This window comes from Ascaphus truei, chromosome 4 (genome assembly GCF_040206685.1).
Source record: "Ascaphus truei isolate aAscTru1 chromosome 4, aAscTru1.hap1, whole genome shotgun sequence".
Taxonomy (NCBI): Eukaryota; Metazoa; Chordata; class Amphibia; order Anura; family Ascaphidae; genus Ascaphus; species Ascaphus truei.
The window spans coordinates 361861036-361874195 of NC_134486.1; the positions used below are offsets into that span (position 1 = coordinate 361861036).

General features: G+C 43.4%; 1 protein-coding gene across 8 annotated transcripts in view; it reads right to left on the bottom strand.

Moving 5' to 3' along the window:
• KIDINS220 (kinase D interacting substrate 220) overlaps positions 1–13160 on the bottom strand; it is a 175620-nt gene that overhangs the window by 15997 nt on the left and 146463 nt on the right. For 3 of the 8 annotated variants that reach the window (XM_075598317.1, XM_075598315.1, XM_075598316.1), the window contains exons 24-26: positions 7704–7930; positions 4038–4151; positions 1034–1090 (exon numbers count right to left, since the gene is read on the bottom strand). In XM_075598317.1, coding sequence (XP_075454432.1) covers positions 1034–1090; positions 4038–4151; positions 7704–7930 — 398 coding nt within the window. The remainder of the gene's footprint in view (positions 1–1033; positions 1091–4037; positions 4152–7703; positions 7931–13160) is intronic. The other 5 variants (XM_075598320.1, XM_075598319.1, XM_075598318.1 and 2 more) reach the window with 2 other exon arrangements.

Consider the following 13160-nt stretch of genomic DNA (forward strand, 5'->3'; position numbering starts at 1 on the left):
AAATCAGTAGATAACGCGTCTCTGGCGCACACAAGCTAGATACTTATTGATACTTATTTGATTGCAGGCAAACGTGAAGGTGAAAAGCACAATGTTTCGGGGGACATAACCCCTTCGCCAGGTAGGTGCGTTGGGAAAAGAGACAGAACCAGAGAAGCTTGCCTTAGGGAACTCTCAATCTATGGTGTCAGGTTCATGGTGACTTGGAGTGCTGAATGAGGGTTTTAGGTAGTAGCCAAATATTCTCCTTCAGAAACCATGCCCATATGTAAACATTCACAAGAGGCACTAGAATCTCTGAGACAAAAGAGCGCCACCTTACGTACACCAAGTATTAGCCCCCCTCTGATGCACTGGTATTCTCTGACTCGTGGGAAGACACAAGGTTGCTTTCCACCATAACTGTGTTGTAAACTCAAATTCTTAACATTTACAGAACAGGAGCATACTGTATATACAGAGCTGTGTGGTTTTGAAAGCTCCGTAAATGTAACCAGATATCTTGGCAGTCCAATAAAAGGTATCACAATCTGCAACAAAACTACATTACTCCTGGACCAATCCAGCTACTAGAACTTTAAACTACAAATATATGGTAATTGCATTGCTACCAAACAAACGATAATCAACACACCTAGTTCTAAATATGGAGGTCTAGCAGCACTACGTCTCCCAGTAGTTTATCGGTTATGGTATATGCCGATTTTCTATTGGTAAAAAGGATGAGGTGACCATATTCATAAACATTTGTATATAAAACACTACATTTGCATGACATTCATATGCACTGTAGCTGGTGCAGGGGTAAAAGCAAGAGTTAACGTACAATATGCACCTAAAAATACACAGTTGTCTGCAGTAGAAAATAAATGTCAGCGAGTCACACGTTAGTCTTTATGCTAATCTGTTGCATGGTTTTGAACAAACTGTTGATGCGGTGTTAGTAATGCAGAAGTTAATATGATCGTAGCATTACTGCTCCTAAAGCAATATAGAATGCTACAGCACCACGCCACACAATGACTGTCTTTACCAGGGGGACGTGTGTGGGAGAAGACAGAGCCTCTGCAGCATCTTCCTTGATAATGTCCTAGCAACACAACAATATACAGTATACAGTCTTAAAAATACAGTCACAAACCTATGAACAAAAATATTATTTGATATTGCGGGAAATTTAGCTCTGTCGTTAACAGAGGAGCCTTCAAAGCACTGCAGAGTTTTACAGTACACGGAAGGCCACTCTGACAGCTAGGGGTTATAGTACCACTTTGGGACCACACACTGAAAATGAACATGCTGCAATACAAAGCAATCAGAAGTATAATTGCACTTTTGCACATGACAGTTGTAATTAGAGAACAGACACACAAAAACATTGCTGTGGCTCTCCCAAAAATGTATAAACCCTCAAGCTCGCTGCTAATGCCCCAGACCACCATTAAAAACACGGATGGAAAAGCCTGTAGAGTCTCCTGTCAGTAATTATTAAAAATTACAGGATACCATTTTGATAATCCCTTCAGCGCTGAAAGCGGATTGGCCGATTTCTGAATTTTGTTCTCCCTGGGGTACAGTACGCAATGCAGGTGGGGGGGGGGGGATGGAGGGAGAGGCACTAGACACTGTTCTGGAGACACAGTTAGAATGTAAGCTCTCCGGGGCAGAGATCTCCTTTCCTACTGTTGATTTTGCTGGTTGCATTTATTGTATTATAATTTCCTGTACTGCACGGTCTCTTTTGTAACGTGTGGAGTATACTATGGGCGCTATACAGTATATATATATATAAAGATATACATGCATTTAAGATTAAAAATATGTTCTTTCCAAGAATGGGAATCCAGTGACTTCTTTGGTTGCGAGACCGCTATTTGCAGTGACATCAATGGTATGGCTATGCAGGGTCCTATATTAGTTCATTTTGAATGGCAGGCTAGCACTGTTTCATGACCACCTGCTGTTCCGTCTAGTCTCCTGCAACTCCAAAGGCATCCAAGAATTTCATGGGGCACATCCGTGATGTCACTAGACACATCCCCAACATTTCTAGCTATGCCCCTCTGTGATTCCCTGCCCCTCCTTCATGGATAGTGACAGTAGGAACACTGGTACGTGTTCCAACCACCGGGGTCTTTACAGCCAGCCATTTCTCCCTAAATTGAGCTGCACATTTTTCATTATGAAGTTCTCAATAAATAGATGGCCACCTCAGCAGCCAAAACAATTACATTAATTGAAATAAACCAAATGAAAAATCCATGTTTGAGATATGAACCCACAAAACAATAATTAACCTTGCCTGTTAATGCCCCATAAAATGGTTAATCAACTTGTTTGGGATTTTTGTTAGTCAATGAGTGCGGTTTTCAGTGAGTGTATAACGTTTGTGGAGTCGTAGGGCAAAAATGATGCGTGCGCACAAAAGGCCCCGTAAATCAATACGTCAACAATTTAAAGTTATTAAGCAATAGATGCAAAATGCACTTTGCATGGAGTTCATTAAAATTACCACTTGACAGGTGGAGAGTAGACATGTCTGACTAATTTGGGCATCCATTAAATAGCTTCTTTGTTGCATTAGCGTCTAATTTAGAGTATATTTAACTGCCGTTCTTAATTTAAGAAAGCATGTTGATTCTGAGCCTATGTGGATCAGGTGCAAATCCTTCCACACTATGAGAACACATGAACTTCAGCATGGATATCAGTGAACCATGGCTGCTTTGGGTGCTGTATTGTTGCTCAGGCATTCCCTGGCATAGAACGCTCCGCAAGATAAGAGACCACGAGGCAGGAGAAGTAGAGAGAGAGTTTATAGGGCTCGGGTGAGCCTGTGGATGCCCCGTGATGTTCCATAGGTCATGTGTGACAAGGAAAATATGTGCCAATGTTCTGCAAACGCAATTGTTACACACAATTGTACATTGGAGACATGCAAGTTGTGCATGGAAACTTGTACAAATCTAAGACCTCTTTAGCATAATTAGACCAGATGCTAAAGACGCGCAACACCCAACTCTAAATCAAGTTGTATAAACAGAAAACATTTTTAATCCACCACTGTTACCGCCTTACCTAACACACTATATCTGGCTCTTACTACTTTGTGAAAAATGTAAACGATTTACATCATTGTATATTACAGCATCATATTGCACTGCTATTATTTTTCCCATTTCTCTAAAACTGTGAAAGGGAACATTTCATATTCAGCATCAGTAGTTCAGGGAGGCTAAACTGGCCAGTGACAAGCAATGGCTAGTTGTGCTATCACTGGTTGCCCACCTTAAGTACAAGGTAACTACCAGGTTCAGGGGGGGAAACGAAAAAGTCGTGGAAAAAAGGTTAATAATGGCTTTAAAGAACACGATTCGTTTCAGTTCTCTCACCGTGAAAATTACACTAGAAAGCAATAGTGAATATCAGAATTCAATTACACATAAAGGATTATTTTCATTGAATAAAAGGTTCCAAAAATACATGAAGCCGAAGTCCCCAATCATCTTGCGTCCACGGCCTATTCCTGTCTTCATTCTCTACAACAATGGAGCACAGGCAACTTCAAGCCGTTTCGTTTTGTTTGTTTTGTACACCTTGCAGCATGTTCGCTTTCATGTTAGGGTAGGGGTGGGCAACTCCAGATCTCAAGGGCCACCAACTGGTCAGTCTTTGACTGAGCCACCTATGCTGAAGCAGGGATATCCTGAAGGAGTTGCCCACCCCTTGGTTAGGAGGGGGTCAGAAATATTAAACAGAGGCATTAAGGGCCCAAAAGAATAAGAGTAAATTAGTTTAGCATGTCAACCCTCTATGTCTGTCAACACAAAACCAAAAATGAAAACATACACAATGATAAATGCAATTTATATTTAAAAAAAAGTAGTTGGTAAATCCATAATCTTGGCCCTTTTTCCGTTCACACAGAACGGAAGAAATGCTTTGGAAAAATTGGGCACATAACTCGCGTTGCTGTTTTAGAACGTTGAAGATTTATTTTCCAAGTTAGTATTAAGTGCGTCCGTGAAAATACTTACTAGGCCACTGTTCTGATCTCTGGGCAAACTGTTTTTTACGCAGGTACGTGTCCCAGGATATTGGGCATTGCCAAAGTAATACCTTGGCAGGTAAGTTTGAGGTGCAAAGACTGGCTATGGAAAAGACAAAAAAATAACATGCACAAACACAGAAATAAAAAGGATAAACAAATTAAAAAAAAACATGGCACAAAGAAAATAATGATAAATGATACATGTAGGTATGAAGGAGGAGGACATCATACTTAATTCCTGTAGCCTGTGGGGTGTTTACTTTGAACATTTAAATATCTACAGAATGAGCGTTTTTTTGCTTTGCAATGTGTTGCCGATCCCACGGGCTGTGAAGGGAATAAGATGCTGACAGGGTTATTGATTAGAAATGTACCCTCATGACTAATTCATACTCACTATATATCCGAGAACTACTTAGCATTGCAGCATTCGCATTGTGATTTTCCTAATCAATGAACGGTTGTGGTCTAAGGGTTTAGAACTGACTGCCATCAATGTGAATGTGCGTAAATAAATAAATATACATATATTTAAAACACGTGTGTGTGTGTGTGTGTGTGTGTGTATATAAACACATACACCACAATGTATACATATATAGTGTGCATATAATATTATATACACACACACACAAATAGGATAGATAAATAGGATAGATATAACAAAATTGATCCATTTTAAATTAAGTTCAGGTTTAAACAAGATGTAAACCATGGTTACATTTTTTACACTTCATATATGTGAAAGAAGGTCTGTTTCCAAATTTGGCCAAATATAGAGCTCTTTATATTTTAATTTTGGTCCCCAGTCTATTACATTTTTTACATGAAAGTGAACATTTTGTATCCTTGCTATTTGCATCCAAGTAATAAGTAACATCGTCACATTCAGTAAAAATGACATTAAATAGATGTATTAGATTTAAATATATGAAATCCTTGTAATCAATAGGAACGAATACATTGCAGGCAATTCTGGAACTGCAGCAATTGGTAAACTCTCAGAGCCTCTGAATTTGACACCAGCTAAGTATTACAGAAAATCCCGCTGTAATACCTATACAATCTGCACCATATTGTCAGAATGAGGACTCAGACTTACCAGAATCCAGTTTCTATTTGCATTTTGCTTAAATAGATGAAAGCAAATAAATGAAATAAAAATGCAAAATCGAATAAATCGCTCTCAACAAACCAATGTGCATTCATTTGAAGCATGTAGAAAAGTATCGCTCAAGGAAAACAAAAAGCTGAAATGCAGAAAAACACACGCACACAAAAAGAAATACCTTTTACGCTGGGAGCTCCACTTATAAATACAATCGCCCTTTCTATTGGTTTAGAAACATTATTAAGGTTATATACACTCAAATGTATTTTTCTAGCATTCCTTATATGTAGTTTTATTGTTTTTGCTATTTGGAGTCTTGCTATTCTATTTACACATCAGCTTTATTATCGGCCGGAGAGCCATTAAAAAGACGAGAGTTTCCTAGTGACGGGTTTCGCCTGCTTTTCAACTTGGCTTTCCACATCTGCCTTTAATAAGTAATGTGAACTGTGTATTCTAGATGCTTAAGTGCCGTTCTATTTTATTTTTTAATAAAAACAAGGGCTTTAATCGTTGAAACGTGGATAATATGACACAAGGAAGGAATGCGTTTGACTTTTGTTGAGAAGCTGGAAACACATAGGGCCTCATGCAGAGAGCATAGAATTTTAAAAATGGCGAATTTCATAAAAAGTAGCTTTTTTGGAGAGTTTTATTCTCCATATGCAGAAAAGTGCGAATTCTGCTATGTTTAACATGGATGCGTGTGGCGAGTTTAAATTGGCGAGATGCGCGCTTCAGAAACGTGTAAAAACAAATTCGCGCCTTTTTTTTCCCCTTTACTATAGGCGGCGAGCGCCATCTTGCCATATTTTCGTGGCGCGGCAAAAATGCGAGAATCGCGCCTTTTTTTGGCGCGAACAGCCGCTACTTGCCGTTCGCACCTCTCTGCATTCGGAGAGTTTTAAAAATGGCGCGATTGAGGTTCTCGCCAGCCGCGAGGCGAGTTTTAAACATAGAAATAAAAAAATGGCGCGTTTTTCGCAACTCGCCATTTTATGCCGTTTTCTGAGGGAAATTGAACAAAAAATGGCGAGTTTTGAAATAACGATGCTCTCTGCATGAGGCCCATAGTGATGTTTTTATCCATTTGTTGATAAACAGCGGATCACAACAACAAAATCTGTTACAAGGTTTGAAACAATGAGACTGAAATTCCACTCTTAATATTCTCTAAAATACTTCACCATTCCAAAGTAATAATATTTAGGTGTCTATGCATCAAGCTCATACAATGGGGTTTTCAATTACATATCGATATGGTGGAGTAATTTAAGTATATTAATCCGTCCCCGTCCCCCCATAATTAACATGCTGCAAAGCAGGTTTAATTAAGCATGACATTATCAAATCCATAAAAAAACTTCTTCCACCAATAAAATGAAGGCCCAAAACCATTAATAGGTTCAATAAAATCACAACTGCCGACACCCTCTTCTTGCCCTTAATCTCCCCATAACATCTTGGCGACACATTTATCACGTGCACGCACGGATTATCGCACCCATGCCGGTCGGTGTTAGCTTTCATTGAAGTCAGTGAGAGTTAACACCAGACCGGGTGCAATAAGTTATACCGGCACTTAATAATAAATGTGCCCCCCATAGCAATTACATAGGGTGGGGAAGGGGTGTCCAGAAAGTCCCAAAAATATGAATATTTCAGGCAATGTTGTAGATATTGACACCATGTGTTCTATATGCTAGAAGATGACAGAGATACAGTATGGGTATAGTTGGTGACGTGCACGGAGGTAATCAGTACTATTAGATATGGTCAGTATGCAACATGAGAACTGAACATTTGGAACAGAAGGGAATATTGAGGGGAGTTACTTGCATTGATGGATGGATTAGTCATTTTTCTATTTTTCTTTGTCTTTGAAGTCGTTTAATCCTTTCACATGCAAAGGTTTATAACATTTTCATTATATATTTCAGGATATGCATTCAGGAAGTAAAACAAAGAATCTGATACTTGAGAAAGTATTTAAACACTTCATAGAAGTAATTCTTTCGTATGTTTGAAATACTGAAATATTGAAGAAAAAAAAAAAGCCTGAAGTGGAAATGACTCATGGCTCGGCTCCTTCTAACAGACTTTGTTGTTATAACCACATTTTACCTTTAAGGAGGTAATAGACATGATGGGATATGCAGAGTTCAAACGTACAGCTGGATCAGGGATGGCCAACTCCAGTCCTCAAGAGCCACCAACAGGCTAGGTATTAGGGATATCCCTGCTTCAGCACACGTGGCTCAATTTTGACTGAGCCACCTGTGCTGAAGCATGCATATCCTTAAAACCTGACCTGTTGGTGGCCATTGAGGACTGGAGTTGGCCACTCTTGAGCTACAGGGTGCAAAGATGTAACAAGACACAATGAAATGAGTTATGTTTTGCAGATTACTAACACATGGCTTCTAACCCATGAAACTGCAGGAAAGTGACCACCCACTTACTTGAGACCCATTTCTAAAACCAGATTATAAATGGTGAGAGAAACAGAATAGCATGTGTGTTTGTGTCCGGCACACCTACCCGATTATAAAACGGATGCTGAGGTCCCGTCATCCCACTGTAATAGCTGCTGGGTGGTTGTGGAGACATAACTCCCGCAGGGAAAGGCCCGTTATACGATGCTGATGAAGAGCACACAGAGGATGGCTGGCTGAACACGGAAGCCGCCCTCGGCGGTGCATCTTGCAAAGGCAATGTGGGATAAGGAAAGCCTCCGATATTCATCTGCTCCCTTGCAGCACGCACATCTGAAACATGGAAGCAGCCATTGTGTAAGAAAGCTGTAATGGCAAAGCAAGCGCACACAGAAGTGATCTGGGGAATTCACAGGCATCGCAGAGAGCTAAGAAAGGGTATCTGAAGAAGGGACATCCGCAGACTTGTAAGATCATGTTTAACATGCATTGTGAACAACTTGGCATCCAAGTTTCCAACTCCAGCAACTGTTCAAAAGATATGTCCTATCATATATTTAAAAAACCATGCTATAATTAGTTACCAAGTTGCTTAATGCATCAATTCCCTCACTTTACATGTATTTATTTTTTTACCAAGTGGACAAGTAAGTAGCTTTATAGAAGGCCACTAAGTTGAGTATAAGTATGGCCCTGATGCTTAGTGGATGTAGAAGGAGTAAGTCCAACCTGGTTGAGATGACCTTTATTTTAAAGCTTGTTCATGGATATTATGCATTGACTGTTGCAGTTCAGGTGGGCACACACAGTCCCATATTAACATTTCAGTGAGCATTTGGCCTGGATGTACTGTGCAGATTAAGAAGATCCCAGTCTATTTTACTTTGTAGTCTACACCAGCGTTTCCCAAACGGTGGGTCGCGACCCGGCACCGGGCCACGGCACCAAAATTGCCGGGTCGCAGCGAGGCTGGCCGCGCGGTGTCTCCCGTCCCCCCTGCTCAATTTTAAAAAAATGCCGGCGATTTCCCCCTGCGGTCCCGCGCGCTTGCGCAGGGCAAGCAGGGCCCGCTCCCTTCCTCCCCCCCCGCTCCCAACGTGGGACGGAGGAGGAAGTACCAGCTCCTCTGCGTCCCGCACGTTACGTGGGACGGAGGGGGAAGTTCAAGCTCCTACTGCGGCCCGCTTCCCCCCGCGGCCAGCTTCCCCCCGCAGCCAGCTTCCCGAGCTCACCTCCCGTGGCACCCCCTCCCGAGCCCACCTCCCGTCCCCCCAAGCCCACCTCCCGTCCCCCCAAGCCCACCTCCCGTCCCGGGCAGCAGGGGATATCGGGGGCAGCAGGGGAAAGCGTCCGGCGGCAAGGTAAGTCACCCCACCCAGTCACTGCCTCCCACCCAAGTGCCCCTGGTCCCCCTCCCACCCACCCAAGTGCCCCTGGTCCCCCTCCCACCCACCCAAGTGCCCCTGGTCCCCCTCCCACCCACCCAAGTGCCCCTGGTCCCCCTCCCACCCACCCAAGTGCCTCTGGTCCCCCTCCCACTCACCCAAGTGCCCCTGGTCCCCCTCCCACCCACCCAAGTGCCCCTGGTCCCCCTCCCACCCACCCAAGTGCCCCTGGTCCCCCTCCCACCCACCCAAGTGCCCCATGTCCCCCCTCCCACCCACCCAAGTGCCCCATGTCCCCCCTCCCACCCACCCAAGTGCCCCATGTCCCCCACCCACCCACCCAAGTGCCCCTGGTCCCCCACCCACCCACCCAAGTGCCCCTGGTCCCCCTCCCTCCCACCCAAGTGCCCCTGGTCCCCCTCCCACCCTCCCACCCAAGTGCCCCTGGTCCCCCTCCCACCCTCCCACCCAAGTGCCCCTGGTCCCCCTCCCACCCTCCCACCCAAGTGCCCCTGGTCCCCCTCCCACCCTCCCACCCAAGTGCCCCTGGTCCCCCTCCCACCCTCCCACCCAAGTGCCCCTGGTCCCCCTCCCACCCTCCCACCCAAGTGCCCCTGGTCCCCCTCCCACTCTCCCACCCAAGTGTCCCTGGTCCCCCTCCCACCCAAGTGCCCCTGGTCACCCTCCCACCCTCCCACCCAAGTGCCCCTGGCCCCCTCCCTCCCTCCCACCCAAGTGCCCCTGGCCCCCTCCCTCCCTCCCACCCAAGTGCCCCTGGCCCCCTCCCTCCCTCCCACCCAAGTGCCCCTGGCCCCCTCTCCAGTCACTCACATCCGTCGTTGCCTGTAATTCACTGTTTGTGTCTGTGTGGGTATAGGGGAGAGCGAGTGTGTGTGGGTATAGGGGAGAGCGAGTGTGTGTGTGTGTGTATCTGTGTGGCTGCGTGTGTATCTGTGTGGCTGCGTGTGTGTCAGTGGCTGCGTGTGTGTGTGTCAGTGGCTGCGTGTGTGTGTGTGTGTCAGTGGCTGCGTGTTTGTGTCAGTGGCTGCGTGTGTGTGTCAGTGGCTGCGTGTGTGTGTATCAGAGGCTGTGTGTATGTATCAGTGTGTGTGTCAGTGGCTGCGTGTCTGTCAGTGGCTGTGTGTGTGTGTATCAGTGGCTGTGTGTGTGTATCAGTGGCTGTGTGTGTGTCTGTGCAGGCCCTATAGGCCAGTATAGGCGATAAAATTTTTAGTGGGTCACGAAGGAGAAGTTCAAAAAATAACCGGGTCACGGAAAAAAAAGTTTGGGAAACCCTGGTCTACACGATTAAATTACGATTATGAGAACCGGGGGATATTATGAAACTGACAAGAATTAGATGCAGGAAAGCCAATTCGCATTGTTAAACTGAGAATAGAAATAATGAATAATTATACATGTTTTATTGAGTACTAGAAGGTATTTCACTCTGTTTGCAGGACATACTGTTCCCACATTCAATAGTTTCTCTTCTCAAAAATCTATGATTAACTCAATCTAAATTGTTGTGCACAAGAGGGTTCCTCTCTGCTGAACATCCCTTTACAACATTTAAAGAGCGAGTGGTATCCATCTTTTTTTGTTTAAGGAACCCTAAGTGAAATTCTGAGGAACCCCCAACCATAATAGCAACTCTGATCAGATGCATTGTAAGTTCTTCTGTATTTTATTCAATTTTCAAATTACCAGAAAATTGCAGAGAACCCGAGGTTTCCTAGGAACCCTGGTTAAAAAAACACTGGAGTACAGCAACAGTAGTAATTGTTCCTATGAACAGATTCAGTATATTATAAAATGGTCTGACTTTCAAGTCACTCACAAATACGTTTTAATGAATTGAAAATACTATTTACAAGAACTCTGATAAAAAATAAATAAAAACAAGAATGAAACCAGCATCATTGATTTTTTTTGTAAAGAAACCAGTGCAGTGTTTGTATAAGCCATGGGTCTTCAATTCCATTGGAGAAACACGATTTTCCGGTCGTGCTCCTACATCCTGACCAGTAGGCTAGGTCTACCAACTCCTGTACCATCTGGGCATTAGCCAACTTACATGCTGTCTTTCCCTATCTGCGAGAGCCTGATCTTAGCCTTGGGAGGACTGCAAAGGAAGAATAAGGAAGCTAAAAATTACGCTTTAAGTGCACTTCCATCTGCCAATACCAACTATACTTTGCATTGTTTGCAGTCTTTGATATTCAGAAAGCCAGATCGGGGCTGTATGGGGTCACCTGGCATTGTGTTGTACATTGCCAGATGAAGGGAATTAACGACTTCCCCACCCCGCTGCCCATCCGGATTATGTCACTTTCTACAAAAAAAGAAATAAAAAAAACATCTATAAGTTCACGTTCACCTAACTGGCATTATTACATCTGGGCAAAGTTCAACAGATTTGTTGCTGCTCTGTACTGCAATTCAGGATTTCTCGCAGTCAAATATGTCAACAAAATTAAAGTACAGGGACCGAGTAATGGCAGGAAATAATGTCAAACTTTGAGTTGCTTTGTATAACTGACTGTCCGTCACCAATCACTGTTCATATGTCCCGACAGTGAACTATTATGTTACGGCAACATAATTTGCAGTGTGGTATACATTTATAATTGACATTTAATCATTTAAATATGGAAATGCTGACATTTAATATACAGTGTTAAAGTGTTACAGATCCAACAGGCATGCTAGAGTAATTAAAAGGGACAGTTATGTCAGATTGATTCAATAAGTAAATTACTGAACACACTAATTTCAGAGCAAAAAAAATGAAAAAACCCTATTACATTTGGGATAGCAAATAAGCTGATGTGAGGTAAAACTGTAAACTGTCCGGACAGAAGTGCTAGGCCATGTGAAAAAAAAATATTCACGCACCGTAAAATATACTTCCAGCTGACTAACGATTCTACTCCAAGAATAATATACTGTAAGTATAATTGGTTCCTACTAAAAGAAATGCTATGAAAGCTTCCCCACCCCTAATAGCTAGAAAGGGAATAACTTCACTGTTACAAATTATTAAGGGAGCACAGACTGTCACTGTATGTAATTGGCTTTATAAGAAAAATTCAATCAATCACTAAGTGAAAAATGTACTTACCGGATTCATGTGAAAAATTTATATTTTTTTAGATTCTCATCCCCTGTGTAATTCTAATCCTACCGGCTGCTTACTGTTTGATTGGTTAATGGTGGGACGATTATTACTTGACCATCGTACAAAACAAAAATGAAAAGTCAACATTTACCAGGACCCCTCTGGCACAGACCGCGGCGGCCCCGAACCCGGAAATAGAAGGCGGAGGAGTCCCCCTCTAACACCCCCTCTATCATTTCTCTTCAGATTTCGTCCTGCACTCCATAAGAACGCAGGACACAATCTAAGCTGGGGAAAGAGCTCTCTGCGGGCATGCGGTAGTCCAGGGGTGCGCCAAATTTTCTGGGGGGAGAGGCGTGGCATTTACAGAGACCCCGCGCTCATCCCCACAACATTTAAATAAAAGTGCCGGGGTCGGACGCGAGGCCTCTGTATGTCTCTTACCTTCTCTCCGTCGGCTTCCGGGGACGCTTCACCACGACAACGCAGAGTTAACTGACGATGCAGTTGGAAAGGTAAAGGGGGGTGGAGAGGCGCAAGCAGGGGGGGAACAAACAAAAAAGTTTGCGCACCCATGACGTAGTCATTACATCATGGGGAGTGCCAGATCCTATAACGTAGTGTCCACGTCTTGTGGCGTCCAAAGGGTTAAGAACCTATAAACACTTACCTTGGACTAGATCATATGAAGGTTGCAAAAACCCACAAAAAGCACCACAGGAAATATTTTAAAATACTTATACTTCGCTAATTTTTTTCAATGTCAAATCACACCCCTATTAAACACACCATTGCTATTTCACTTTGGCGTTAAGAGGACCTGTCCCTCTAAAGCTTCTTTTTGGAGAACAAGCCGTGGAGGCCAGAACTTCGTTCAACACATTGAAACAGTATATCCTGATATGCAGTCCAAATGTTCTAGCTGCCAGTAAAACAACGGAAGTAGATGCACTGCAGCAGAGCAGAAAACGGAGAACCTTGCTGCTGTTATTATGCAAGGACACCATTCTACCATTAGTATATTGTAGAAAGAGAATACAAATGTATTCTTAGTAAT